The sequence below is a fragment of the Syngnathus floridae genome, chromosome 14 (assembly GCF_059516105.1).
Source record: "Syngnathus floridae isolate MCC-2025c chromosome 14, RoL_Sflo_1.0, whole genome shotgun sequence".
In the NCBI taxonomy this organism is placed as follows: domain Eukaryota; kingdom Metazoa; phylum Chordata; class Actinopteri; order Syngnathiformes; family Syngnathidae; genus Syngnathus; species Syngnathus floridae.
This window is the reverse complement of record NC_142426.1, coordinates 13,973,192-13,984,995: the sequence shown is the minus strand read 5'-3', so window position 1 is coordinate 13,984,995 and position 11,804 is coordinate 13,973,192. Positions and strand designations below refer to the sequence as shown.

Genomic DNA, 11,804 nt, shown 5'->3' with positions numbered 1-11,804 from the left:
TGGACCTCAGCCTCTGAGTGAGTACTAAGTCAAGATTACACGCAAGACATTTAAATCTTCTCTGACAGCTCTACGGTGGCTTCACATTCCGGGCCTTTGAGGTATGAAACTATAACGACACTTGATTTAAGAATGCGGCTGAACTTTCCACTTCCTAAATTAAGACAGTATCTTGAGGGTGAAACTGTCTGTTTCAAAAAGTGAACAGAAATACATCTCTATTTAGTTATTGTTGGGGAAATGATCCATATGTTATTGGACGTTAAACACGTCCATAAACATATTTGGAAAAATAATGGGAGGATTTTGCCTTTATGCGCCACCACGATGTATATGAATCAGGTCAGATCGAATACGGATGCTAAAGCTTTACTTTTCCACGAAGAGTTGCGGTGAAACAATAAATCGTGGTGATTAGGGAGGGACGAGTACCGATACCAAGTATCGGCATTGATACCAGCGTTATTTCTTGCTATCGGTAGGCATGACGGCGACCGAGACCCTCTTTTGGCCATTTTACCGTTGAATGCAATTTTAAGGAAAATGACTTTTATAAGTCTATCAAAATCACCTGTACCTGTTTTTGGCTGACATTTTATGTATCTAAAGTTCCAGTGGGATTGGTATCTGTGACTACTCACAAATTGAGAACTCGTACTGGTATCAGTCTGAAAAAAGTCTTATCGAACACCCCGATGGGTGATGGCAAATAGATACCGAGAGAATGTAACAGAAGTGTTTACAACAAAGATGAACTAATAATTTACCATTATTTCCAGTCTGCCAAAGACTTTGCCACTCCCCATCAAACGTATCCAATCAGCGGTGACTGATTCCTGTTGCTGTCCCTGTTTGCAGTAACACAACCATGACTCAATATTGGGCCCATTCTTAACTGCTGGCACAGGTTTGTGCGTGCGTGCGTGTGTGTGTGTGTGTGTGTGCATACGTGTGTGTGCGTGTGCATACGTGTGTGTGTGAGAGTGTGCCTGGGATGTTTTTCTCCACACAATCTTTCTACAAAACATTTTACTAGGTCACCAGAACAGAGGGTGCTTATGTCCCAAACTTTATTCTAAAGTGACACGATAAACACACTTCATGTATTTTTTCCTTGATTGAAAAGATGAGCAAGATTTTACGATAGATCGATGGCTAGATAGATACTTTATTGATCCCAGGGGTAAATTCTCTTTCCAGCGTTATTCCTACCCCAGAGTGTGTATATAAAAGGGAGGTTAAAAGATACAAGTCAACAAAGCATCAAACAACAGGCTGTAACAAAGGACGCAAATGTAACCCCACTCCTAACTGCAGGCCTGCTGGGTGAGAGGCCTGGACCCGAGGTCTGCCCTCATGCCCCCCCCCCCCCCGAACACCCAGAAGGACATAAACAGACCAAAAAAAAAACCCTCCCTAGTCTACACCTCTGACTTAGTCAGCAACCCAAAGACCACACATCTATACTTCCTCTTGTTCCTTCTCCGAAAATATATTTTCACAGCTGCACCTAAACTCAACTATTCCATGGATTCTGGCTTGCCCTGTATTATTTTGGTTCAAGTTTTGAGGTGAAACAGTCTTTTGCCCATTTTAACCCATTTGAATGATTTCATTGCACCCAATTCCATAATGAAGTATTTGCAGAGTATATGCCAGACTGGTAGAAAAAAGTTCATTCATTTTAAGGCTTTGGGACGTACATACTTGGCCAACATTTATAGACAAGACTTTTTACTCATGGTACTGTACTTCGACAGAATTCCCATACATAGGAATGTGCTTTTTCGAGGTCATATGTCACAAGATGTTTTCTCCCCCCTATTTTTTGTGGAGTGAGTTCAAACAAGCGTGCCACCCACCGTGCACGTGGAACATTTTATTGAAAAGATTTTTGACTTGACTTCCACTTTAAATGGACAGATTACGGATTGCACATGTAAATATATTGCATTGTGTCTTTCCAGCATGAAGCCAGAAGGGTCTCGTATTGGGTCTAAGTAAGGTCTCTTTCTCCTCCTCCCTCCCTCCCAGCCACCCGCAGTGTAACCAGATATAAGCACGGGGCAGCAAGCTGAAGGACACACGGCTAACAGAAGCGCAGCTAGTAAGCAGCGACAAGGGGAAACCTCGTGGTGTCCAAAAGTACCACTGAAGACTTGATCTGTTTCAAAGACAAGAAGGTAGGATTTTTTACGAATGAACTATATCAAGCAGAAATTGCTGTGCTGTAAGCAACGATGAGTCCAAGTGAGGGGGCATTTTATTTTGTATTGCACTGGATGCATGATAGTGTTTTGAATATGTCAATATATCATTCAATGATCTCGCAGTCATGTCTCGTTTCTTCGATCAGCTATCCATGAGCGCGCCTCTGTCGAAAGCGCTCCTTCGCGCATGCTTTGGCAAATGTGAAAGATTGAAGAACGCTTCAACTTTGTTGTAGAAACTTGAACAATATCGATATCCACGCATTGCGTTGCCAAAGCAACAACGGTGCATTTTGGAGAAGCCGGCTTGTCTGTCATGTCCCCAATGAAATACAGGCGCTAACGTGCGTGCGTGCGTGCGTGCCCGTTAGCTACCCCTGTGCGGTCGGTCGGTCGGTCGGTCGGTCGGTCGGTCGACCTTCCAGCTCCGGGGTAACTGTGTCACTAGACATTACAAATCTCGTGGATGTCTCCTGACCTTGCTGTTTGATAAGATATTACTCCTTGCACACTTGTATCTCCAGGTCACAAGCAAGAAGGTAGAGCGAGCAGGTGTTGATTTTCTCAACTTGGAGGAGGTGGGCTTTAGTCTGAGGTCATGTTGTTTGGACAAGCAGCAGGTGAACTTGACATGTTTGTCGTGGAAACTTAAACTAGTAACTAGATTTAGTTACATGAAGAGCAGGCCAAAATACAGCTCACAAATACAGTAGAATTTGCAATTCTTTGTGTTGTCCCAACTGTGCTCCTTCCTCCAAGGTCACTGGTGTCTATCTGACACCCTAAAAGGGGCCCTTGAGGTCACCGCCCGAGTCTGCTGTCCACTAAATTGGACTTCCCAAAGGATGGGACCTGCTTGTCTTGCTGTGTCCTACAGTTCCCCCCCCCCCCCCCCCCCCCCTACTTTCTCATGCTTTGCCCCAATGTGACTCTCACGTGATTTACCACTGCACAATAAGTGGTGCTCCCCTACATCCACTCCCACTCTGCTCTTGGGCTTTTTCACCCCTTCTCTCATCTTTGTCACTCCTTTTTTTTTTTTTCCAACTTTGAAATCGCAGTTCACAAATGGCTTTCAGACTTTTGAACCAGTCAAAATGAATAAAATGACCCTTAAGTTGTGTTACCAAGAAAATGAGACTTGACCATGAAACCAGAGAATGAACTGGCCTTCTTCTAGTCTGACGAACGAACGAACGAACGAACAAGCCCCCACCAAGGGCGTGACGCTGCATAGCTTACTATCTCTGAATGACACACGTGAGTTGAAAATTCACTAAACATAGATACGGAGGGAGCATGCATGCTCCCTCCTCACTCCACTGTCACCTTATGGCTCGCTGGTCATCGCAAAAGATGATCCTCTAGCACAGTATTGAAAGTAGTTTCTGACCATGAATTAAACTTCTGTCTGTTTATAAAGTTTATTGGCAACAGCAGCAGGCCTGTCAACTGAAACAGCTAATCTGATTAAAATATTAGCTTGGTTAAAGCGCAGTATGTTTGGCATGTAAGAGGAAAGACATTTCTCTACCCAACTAACTGACCAACTGGTTTGAGAGAAGGTCATTTTTCTTCCATTTAAAGCATCTCACTGTGTACACCAAGCATTGCTCTGGATAGGAAAGTGGAGTATTTGTTGACTTGCCTGTGGCCTATTTGAGAGACTACTACGGTGGCTATGTAATGATCTGAATTGAACTACAGTTGTGTTGCAGGATTATAGTACTGTAGGTAAATTGTTTTTGTGTACCTTTGACTTGGTGTTATATGAGCGTTGGCGTTGGCAAGACAGTTCTTTGGTCAAGTAAATGAGGCCAGACTTAGCAGTTTCCACGGTCGTTCATGGTCCCCTTGGCATTTGCCCACATAAGCTCTCCTCACGCAATGTCCAGCTTCCAGTAGAGCTCATAAATTGGCCCGTAGAAGTCATTAAGTCTGTCTGCCATTTTAGTTGTGGAGCGCGCGCGCGCGCACACACACACACACACACACACACACACACACACACACACACACACACACACACACACACACACACACACACACACACACACACGCACACGCACACGCACACGCACACGCACGCACACACACACACACACACACACACACACACCTCTTGAGGCCACATTGAATTCACAAATGACCTGTTTGAAGTGCTTTGTTTGGTTCAAAGGTCACGTACTACGATCATTACGTACGATGACGATTGAGATACGTTGGGGAAAAGCTTCCGCTTGGGTCGATAAGTCCAAGGCTGCTGACTAGTTTTTTTTCGTCAGGGTCAGACCAGGGTGTTCATTGAAATGTCTATGCTGCTCGCTAAGTCAAGGTCAAAGTTTAGTGGTTAGTTAACCACTGACTTTGGGGTAAGCAAATAGGTGAGAAAGAAGCACATTTTTATTGAGGAGCTGTTTGGAAATGCTTTGAAACGGTGAGGGAGCTAAACAATAATCTATTCACATGGCTGGGCTTGATACTAACCTTGCTAATCTTTTTATTTTCCAAGCAATCCTTTAACACCATTACTGCTTTTATTGTGGTTGGTTTCTACTTCCTTATTTTGTTTCAATGTTGTACAGGACTCACAGCTGGTGTTGACAAACTTTCCGTGAACTTTGTTGTGAATCCAATGTGGCCTTGACGCCCGTCCGTCTGTTTGGAACAAGCGGCACTAAATAGATATTAGATTCTCCCACTAGCTTCTTGCGAGCTAGCCAGCCAGCCAGCCAGCCAGCCACTGACTGATTGATTACCTGCCATATACGTACTACTACGTACTTGCCACTTGTAATGGTGACGTGTTTTGCACGTATAGTGTTTGAATTTTTCGACCGTCCATCCGGGATTTTCATTTGAAATTTGTGAGACAGTTAAAGATCAAGCTGTTTGAGATACAGTCCATCAGCTTTGCAATGTATATTACCAGCATTCAAATTTGTTTTCAAAGAATTCTGAACTTTTACTTTTATGACAAGCATATTTTTGAAATGACTTTGAATATTTTTGTACAGTTCACATTTTGCAGCCGGGGACAGTGGATTTAGAATAGCTTGCTCGCTTGGTTGGTGTTAAGTATAAATTCCTCATTGCTTTCACATGACTTTCCCCAAGAGAAGCACTTGACCCTAGGATCTACTCCTCTCAGGTGATCACTTGCATCACATGTTATTTTATTTGGCTTTTGAATTGGGGAATGAGCATAAATATACCGAAGAGTAGCATTTCAGGTCTCACTGTTTTGTTCCATTTGAGCCTTTCTTTGTGTCGCTTCAAGTGAGCGGGAAGCCAGTTATTGTATCATTCTGGCATTGGGTTCCCATGGAGCCTGTGGAGAATGAACAGTGTTCGAAACCACTTTTGTCTGCTGGAACGACTTTCGCATAAGCTGCAGAGAAAACGGAACGATTTGTTTGGGGAGGTTTGACGCAAGTGGGACGTGATTATAATTTTTCCAGAAATGAAAAAGTATAAACATATTTACTTACGCTTACGTATATGAGCTTGCACTTTGGTATTAGTTTTGTGTAATACAACAATAACTAACATTTTTCATATGTTATTTTTTTGGGTGTCTTAGCCAAGCTTACAGTGGGGCGTTAAATGTTTGTTTTCCTTTTTTTAATTTTTTCTTTTTTCTTTTTAGAGTTCCATCAAGCAACAATGGACCAGGCAAGGTCAACAATAACTAAAATTGTGAGTGTTTTTACATTCATTGTTACAGGTTTGTCTTGTTTATGTGGCGCTTTGATCCGTGACCAAATGAAATATGCCTCAAACGTGCTATTTAAAACAAAAGGGACGCACCGCACCGCACCGCTCACTTCAGACAAATACCGTATTTAGTTGAATGGGTGGAGGGGCTCTTAATATCTATTTTCGAGTATGTTCGGTCTAAATTACGTTCTTCTCTTTCGACCGTAGTTTAATGGAGAACCGCATTCGTATACACGTTTCAACTTGACCCAGAACATGGAAGGTGACAACAGTCACGTGGAGATGAAGCTTTCATCTGACATGGATGAAGAAGTCGGTGAAAACGGAGTGGGGGCCCACCTCAATCATAACTCCGATCCCAAGTCCTACATGACTTCAAAATTTGGACGCACTCCTAAGAACCTTTGCTTCATGCTAGCAACCATCCTGCTCATCTTTATCATCGGTAAGCTGCGATTTGTGACTTGATTCCAATGGAAAGTGAATTCCAACGGAATTGGGATGTTTTGTAAAACAGAATATATTTATTTGCAAATGCTGAGATGAACTACTGCTACTTTCAGGGTACTTGATTGGCTACATGGTCCATCGCAAAAACGATTTGCCCGTCAGCTGCCAAGCCCGTGTAGAAATGTCTGAAGTGCCCGTCGTGCACGAGACGGGGGCCGCTCCCATCATGGCCTGGGGTGATGTCAAGAATGCATTTGCCCAGAAATTGAGTACATCCAACTTCCAGGTTGCCTTCAGGTGAATTTCAACCACATGAGACCGTTTCCATCGTAAGAAAATTCCGGATCCGAACGACACGCGCATTTTTCTTTTTCCTAGTGAGGTGTCGAGTGACAACCATCGGGCTGGTTCCTCAGGTGATGAAGCTTTGGCTGACAAGGTTATCAAGAAGTTTCAAGAGTACGGCATGAAAACCTGGACGGACGAGCACTTTATTAAAGTTCAGGATCGCCCACGTTTTGGCTCCAACAAAGTTATTTTCAAGAATGGCAAAGAAGAGCGCCCTGAAGGTTTTCTGTCCTATAGCGCTAATGGAACTGTAAAGGTACCTCCTCGGGATTTTTCTTATCATCATTTCTAATTGAAAGATAATGTCTGTCATGGAAAGCAACAATTGGATGTGATAGTAGGAGAATCTTCTCTTTTTTTTTTGGTCTCACCCAGGGAACTGTCCTGTACGCCTACTATGGACGGGAAAGTGACTTTAGATTGCTTCGAGTCAGAAACATCAACATGAGCGGCAGAGTTATGTTGGTCCGAGCTGGGAAGATCAGCTTTGCGGAAAAGGTGGGTTGGTGTCCTCTCCCAAAACTCAATTCAGTTTTATAATTGCCAATCAACGTGTTGTGTTTCCAGGTAGCCAATGCTGCCAAGATGAACGCCTCTGCTGTACTGATTTATCGAGACCCTGCTGATTATCCTTCCGAAGCCACCACTCATCTTTTTGGACATGTGAGATTTTCTTTGGACACTTGAGATGATCACGCGCCTGTTTGTGCAATGCACTGCTGATCCGTCTCACCTCGTTTCTTCTCCAAGGTCCATTTGGGTTCAGGTGATCCCTATACCCCCGGCTTCCCTTCGTTTAACCACACCCAGTTTCCACCCGCCGAGTCGTCAGGTCTGCCGAGTATCTTGGCTCAAACCATCACAGCGCGCACAGCCACCAGCATTCTTGAGTAAGGCTTAAAAAAACTCGATGCAACTTTTTGGAAAACAGTTAAATATTAGTCGAGTCAATCCGCTTGGGTAATGATTACTGTGCGATAGTCCAAACCTTTTCCTGTACAGAAATATTGAAATGTAACAGCCACTTTGAAATTCTTTGACTTGAATTTATAAAGGCCCAAACTAATCTGTCAAGCAATTGTATGTACTGCGTTCAAATGGATTTCATTTTCTCTCACAGACATTTAGAGGGTCAGAATGCACCAGAGGAGTGGGCCGTTTTCTACAAACTTGGAAGCGAGAGCGATGTCGTTACTGTGGAGGTGAACAACGTTGTTACTGAGAAAAAGATCAACAATGTCTTTGGTGTCATCGAAGGCTTTGTGGATGCAGGTGCTTATGGGATCTTTCTTCACCAAGCGAGATACTAAGTAGAACTAATATGTTCCCATTGAATAACGACTTGCCCGTGTTTTGATGATAGATCGCTACGTGGTTATCGGTGCCCAGAGGGATGCTTGGGGTCCAGGTTTTGCCGCATCGACAGTTGGCACCGGTGTTCTGTTGGAAATGGCTCGTTCAATCTCAAAAATGCTCAAGAAGGGTAAAGTGTTTGTGACTTTCACTGCTTATTGTTTGAAGTCTACTTCAGCAGAACCTGTTTTTTTTTTTTTTTCCTCCATGCTTTAAATAGATGGCTTCAAGCCAAGGAGGAGCATCGTCTTTGCTAGTTGGAGTGCTGGAGAATATGGAAGCGTTGGCGCCACCGAGTGGCTGGAAGTGAGAATTACATGCAACATTTTGCTTGGGAATGATACTGGGTGATCTTCAATACCGTGATGTGTTTCTTGTTTGCAGGGCTATCTTTCTTCTCTTAGTACAAAAGCCTTCTCTTACATCAACCTTGATGGCATTGTTGCCGGTATGTACCATTGTTTTTGTAGTTTTTATTTATCATTTCAAACCTGAAGACTATTTACTACTTGTGCAGATTTGTACATTTGTCCGGATTAATAAATAAATAAACCCCTTTCCAGGCCACAGCGGGTTTAAAGTATCAGCAAGTCCGATGATGCACAGCTTGATTGAACGCACACTCAAAGAGGTACATTTTTCATCGCAGTGTTTTTTGGGGGGAGTTCCCAGCGTGAGATTCGAATTGTGCATTTTTGTCCCCTCCTCAGGTGAGCCTCCAGAACAACGCTGTGTCCCTCTTTTCTCAATTTGGAAAGGGCAACTGGGAATCTAACATGTATGTTCACTGTTATGAACGCCGCAACTGTGGGCTACTTTTCCAGTGTATAAACTCGCCGTCTTGATCTCCACATTGAGAAATCTTCATGTCCATTTAGGTTGGAACCTCTGAAGCTGGATGACGCCGCTTATCCTTTCATTGCCTTCACCGGCATTCCATCCCTGTCGTTTCGATTCACTTCTGGCAATTTAGTAAGTCAGTTCCTGGTGCGATATCTCAAGTCTAAGGTATTCTTGTGCAAATGTGTGCCATTTGACTGGCTGGACTTGGTTTGGGCTGCTGCTCCTCCTCTAGGATTATCCGTATTTTGGCACATTGATGGATACCCAGGAGAGGTTGGTCGCTGTCACGTCCAACCAGCATCTGCAGCTGGCGGAAGCGGCTACCAAGTTTGCAGGTCACATAGTGCTGAGGTTGGTCCACGACCACCTGCTGCAGATGGACCTGTTAAAGTACGACAAGATTATTCGTACTCACGTGGCTCAGATTAACAGGAAAGTCAACACCGTACGAAGGGTAGGTGTTTTTTTCTTAATAAACTCCTAACAGTCTTCACAAGCATTCAGAGGGAAGAAAAAATGGAAAAATATAGGCAAAACAAACCCAAACTATTCTTGCTTATTCATCCCATGTGTCCAGATGCAGCCTAATCTGGTCCCCACATCAGTGCAGTGGTTGATGTCGGCCTCTGGCTCTTACAGTCGAGCCTCTCGTAACCTTATGAAAGACATCCAAAACAGTGACTTGAGTAACATTGAGATGTGCCGGATCTACAATGACCGCATCATGTCGGTAAGTGAATGCACAAAGAAACCTAAATGTTGAACAAAGGCTGTGATTTACCAAAGTCAAATTCCTTGTTTGGCACGCTCAAACATGGCGAATAAAAAACTCTTGAATCTTGAAAACATATGGTCACGTTGACAAAAGTCGCTCATGCTGCATTCCGTCGCTATCCACAGGTGGAGAGGAACTTCTTGTCAGCCTATGTTTCGGCGAAAGAAAATCCTTTCCGTCACATCCTGCTGGGCTCTGGTCCGCACACACTCAAAGGGCTGTCCAACCATCTCGACGCCCTCAGAACCCAGAGCCCGGAAGCTGATGTCGACCAGTTCCGCAACCAGTTTGCTTTGGCCACCTGGACAATTCAGGGTTGTGCCACTGCATTAACAGGGGACATGTGGTCACTTAACAATGAAATCTGAATTGTTTTCACCCTGTGCTATTCCCTTCATAACATTAGCAATCATAATAATGATCATCATAAGAATAATCTATACCAGGTCGAGCTGCCTCATCTCTTTGAGGCTTTCGTTTAAAATCACACACTTCACGTCAACGCAATACATTTTTGCAGTATTTTCTTTGAAACGTTGCTCCATTGAAAGAACATTTCAAATATGTGGCATTGACTCGATCACATTTGATTACTGCTCGGTGCTATTAGCAAGAAGCGCAAAAATCCAGTATGACTGCACAACACCTATGTAGCTAGACTCAGACTCGCAAAACAAATATGGAGACTAGAGATCAATAGCGTAGTGTTTTGCATTTCTTTTAACGCATATCACGGCATCCTTCCAATCGATCGGTAACTATGTTTACTGTGAAAAAATATCCTCATATTCACACCATTGCGGGTGGCAATTACCAGGTGGCACTGAAACAGAAAGATCTTATTTAATCATCAGTGACAGGGTTCACTATGAATATATATATTTTTAATTGCCTTTAATCGAAAATGTATAATTATCGGGAGCAGTGTCTTTCATAATTATGACAGTTATACTGTCGAAATGACAAAAGCAGCATCTGCTAAATGAAGTGTACACACATCAACAGCCAGCACTGAGAGTTCGCCTTTGGTGCCGGATCGAAGCTGCTCCTCAAAACTCGAGCTGACGTGTGCGTTTCTCATCCTGGCGGCCATTATCGGAAGCAGCGTCTTCCATAATGTGGAAATGAAGAAGGTAGTTTTTGCCTACCAGTGTGTGTCTGTATCGGAGGCAGTGCCCTCCATATTTCACTGTAGGAGTGGATGTTTATGTTATCGGGGGCAGTGTTTCCCATAATTTTTGTATATATATATATATGAAGTCAATGACGTCATCAGCTCAATTCATTATCTTGCTCAAATTAAGATCTTCTCTACGTACTACTCTGTCCTTTCCTCACATATCCAATGTGCCTGCCAACATGTTTGTGTTTTTTTTCGTTGTTTTGTATGAAGGTGAGTGATCTGCATGGCTAAGTTTCACTCTGGGTTTCGTTTAGGCGGCATTTTTCCTCTCATTTCAAATCAGTGGTAGTATGTTGATTTCTCATAACTGATGTGATTCCCCCGTTGAGAAAGACAAATGTTACACATCTGTTTGCTGTCGTTTCACAGATGTTTGTCTTCCTTTGGAGTGGGTCACTTGCGCCTTTTGTTTCATGAATGCATCTTAGCTTCGGTTTTCCAAGGCTCTCGAATGTTCATCTTAATGATTGTCTTTGACCCCCATTCAAAGACCTGCTCTGCTCAAATCAAAAGTTATTGATGCAAAACATCATCGCCATTTTACAGTTGGTAATGCTGTTAGTAGTCCCACAAGAGAAAAACTGAAATGATAATGATTTATACACAGAAAAGTAAAGTTGAATTTACATTATTTTAGCTCACTAACCTTAAAATGATCCGGTGTTCAGTACTCATAAGTTGACCGATAGCTAATGCGCCAATTCAACTGATAAAGTGATCAATTGTAAAACAAAAGAATTTGTTTTAAAAATACATTTGCCATATGTGCATGCAGTTTGCGTCTCATTTTCCATTTCTGTTCCGCAATAAAAAACCTCACACATGTTCCTATTTGAACTTGGAATATGATTGAGTCTAATCATGTGGATAAATGCATGAATCTCAAACATATTCTCTTTTTTATCCGTGAAATAACTTTTTA

At 43.0% G+C, this 11,804-nt stretch overlaps 1 protein-coding gene across 1 annotated transcript; it reads left to right on the top strand.

Moving 5' to 3' along the window:
- Window positions 1–2,021: 2,021 nt before the first annotated feature.
- tfr1a (transferrin receptor 1a) lies at window positions 2,022–11,656 on the top strand. Its single transcript, XM_088396938.1, has 18 exons — window positions 2,022–2,183; window positions 5,860–5,909; window positions 6,138–6,375; window positions 6,494–6,677; window positions 6,759–6,984; window positions 7,104–7,226; window positions 7,296–7,391; window positions 7,479–7,618; window positions 7,849–8,000; window positions 8,092–8,211; window positions 8,302–8,387; window positions 8,466–8,529; window positions 8,645–8,712; window positions 8,792–8,859; window positions 8,960–9,053; window positions 9,157–9,378; window positions 9,502–9,654; window positions 9,825–11,656. The coding sequence occupies exons 2-18, from the start codon at window positions 5,877–5,879 to the stop codon at window positions 10,065–10,067; spliced, it is 2,310 nt and encodes a 769-aa protein (XP_088253064.1). The 5' UTR covers window positions 2,022–2,183; window positions 5,860–5,876; the 3' UTR covers window positions 10,068–11,656.
- The last annotated feature ends 148 nt before the right edge of the window (window positions 11,657–11,804 follow it).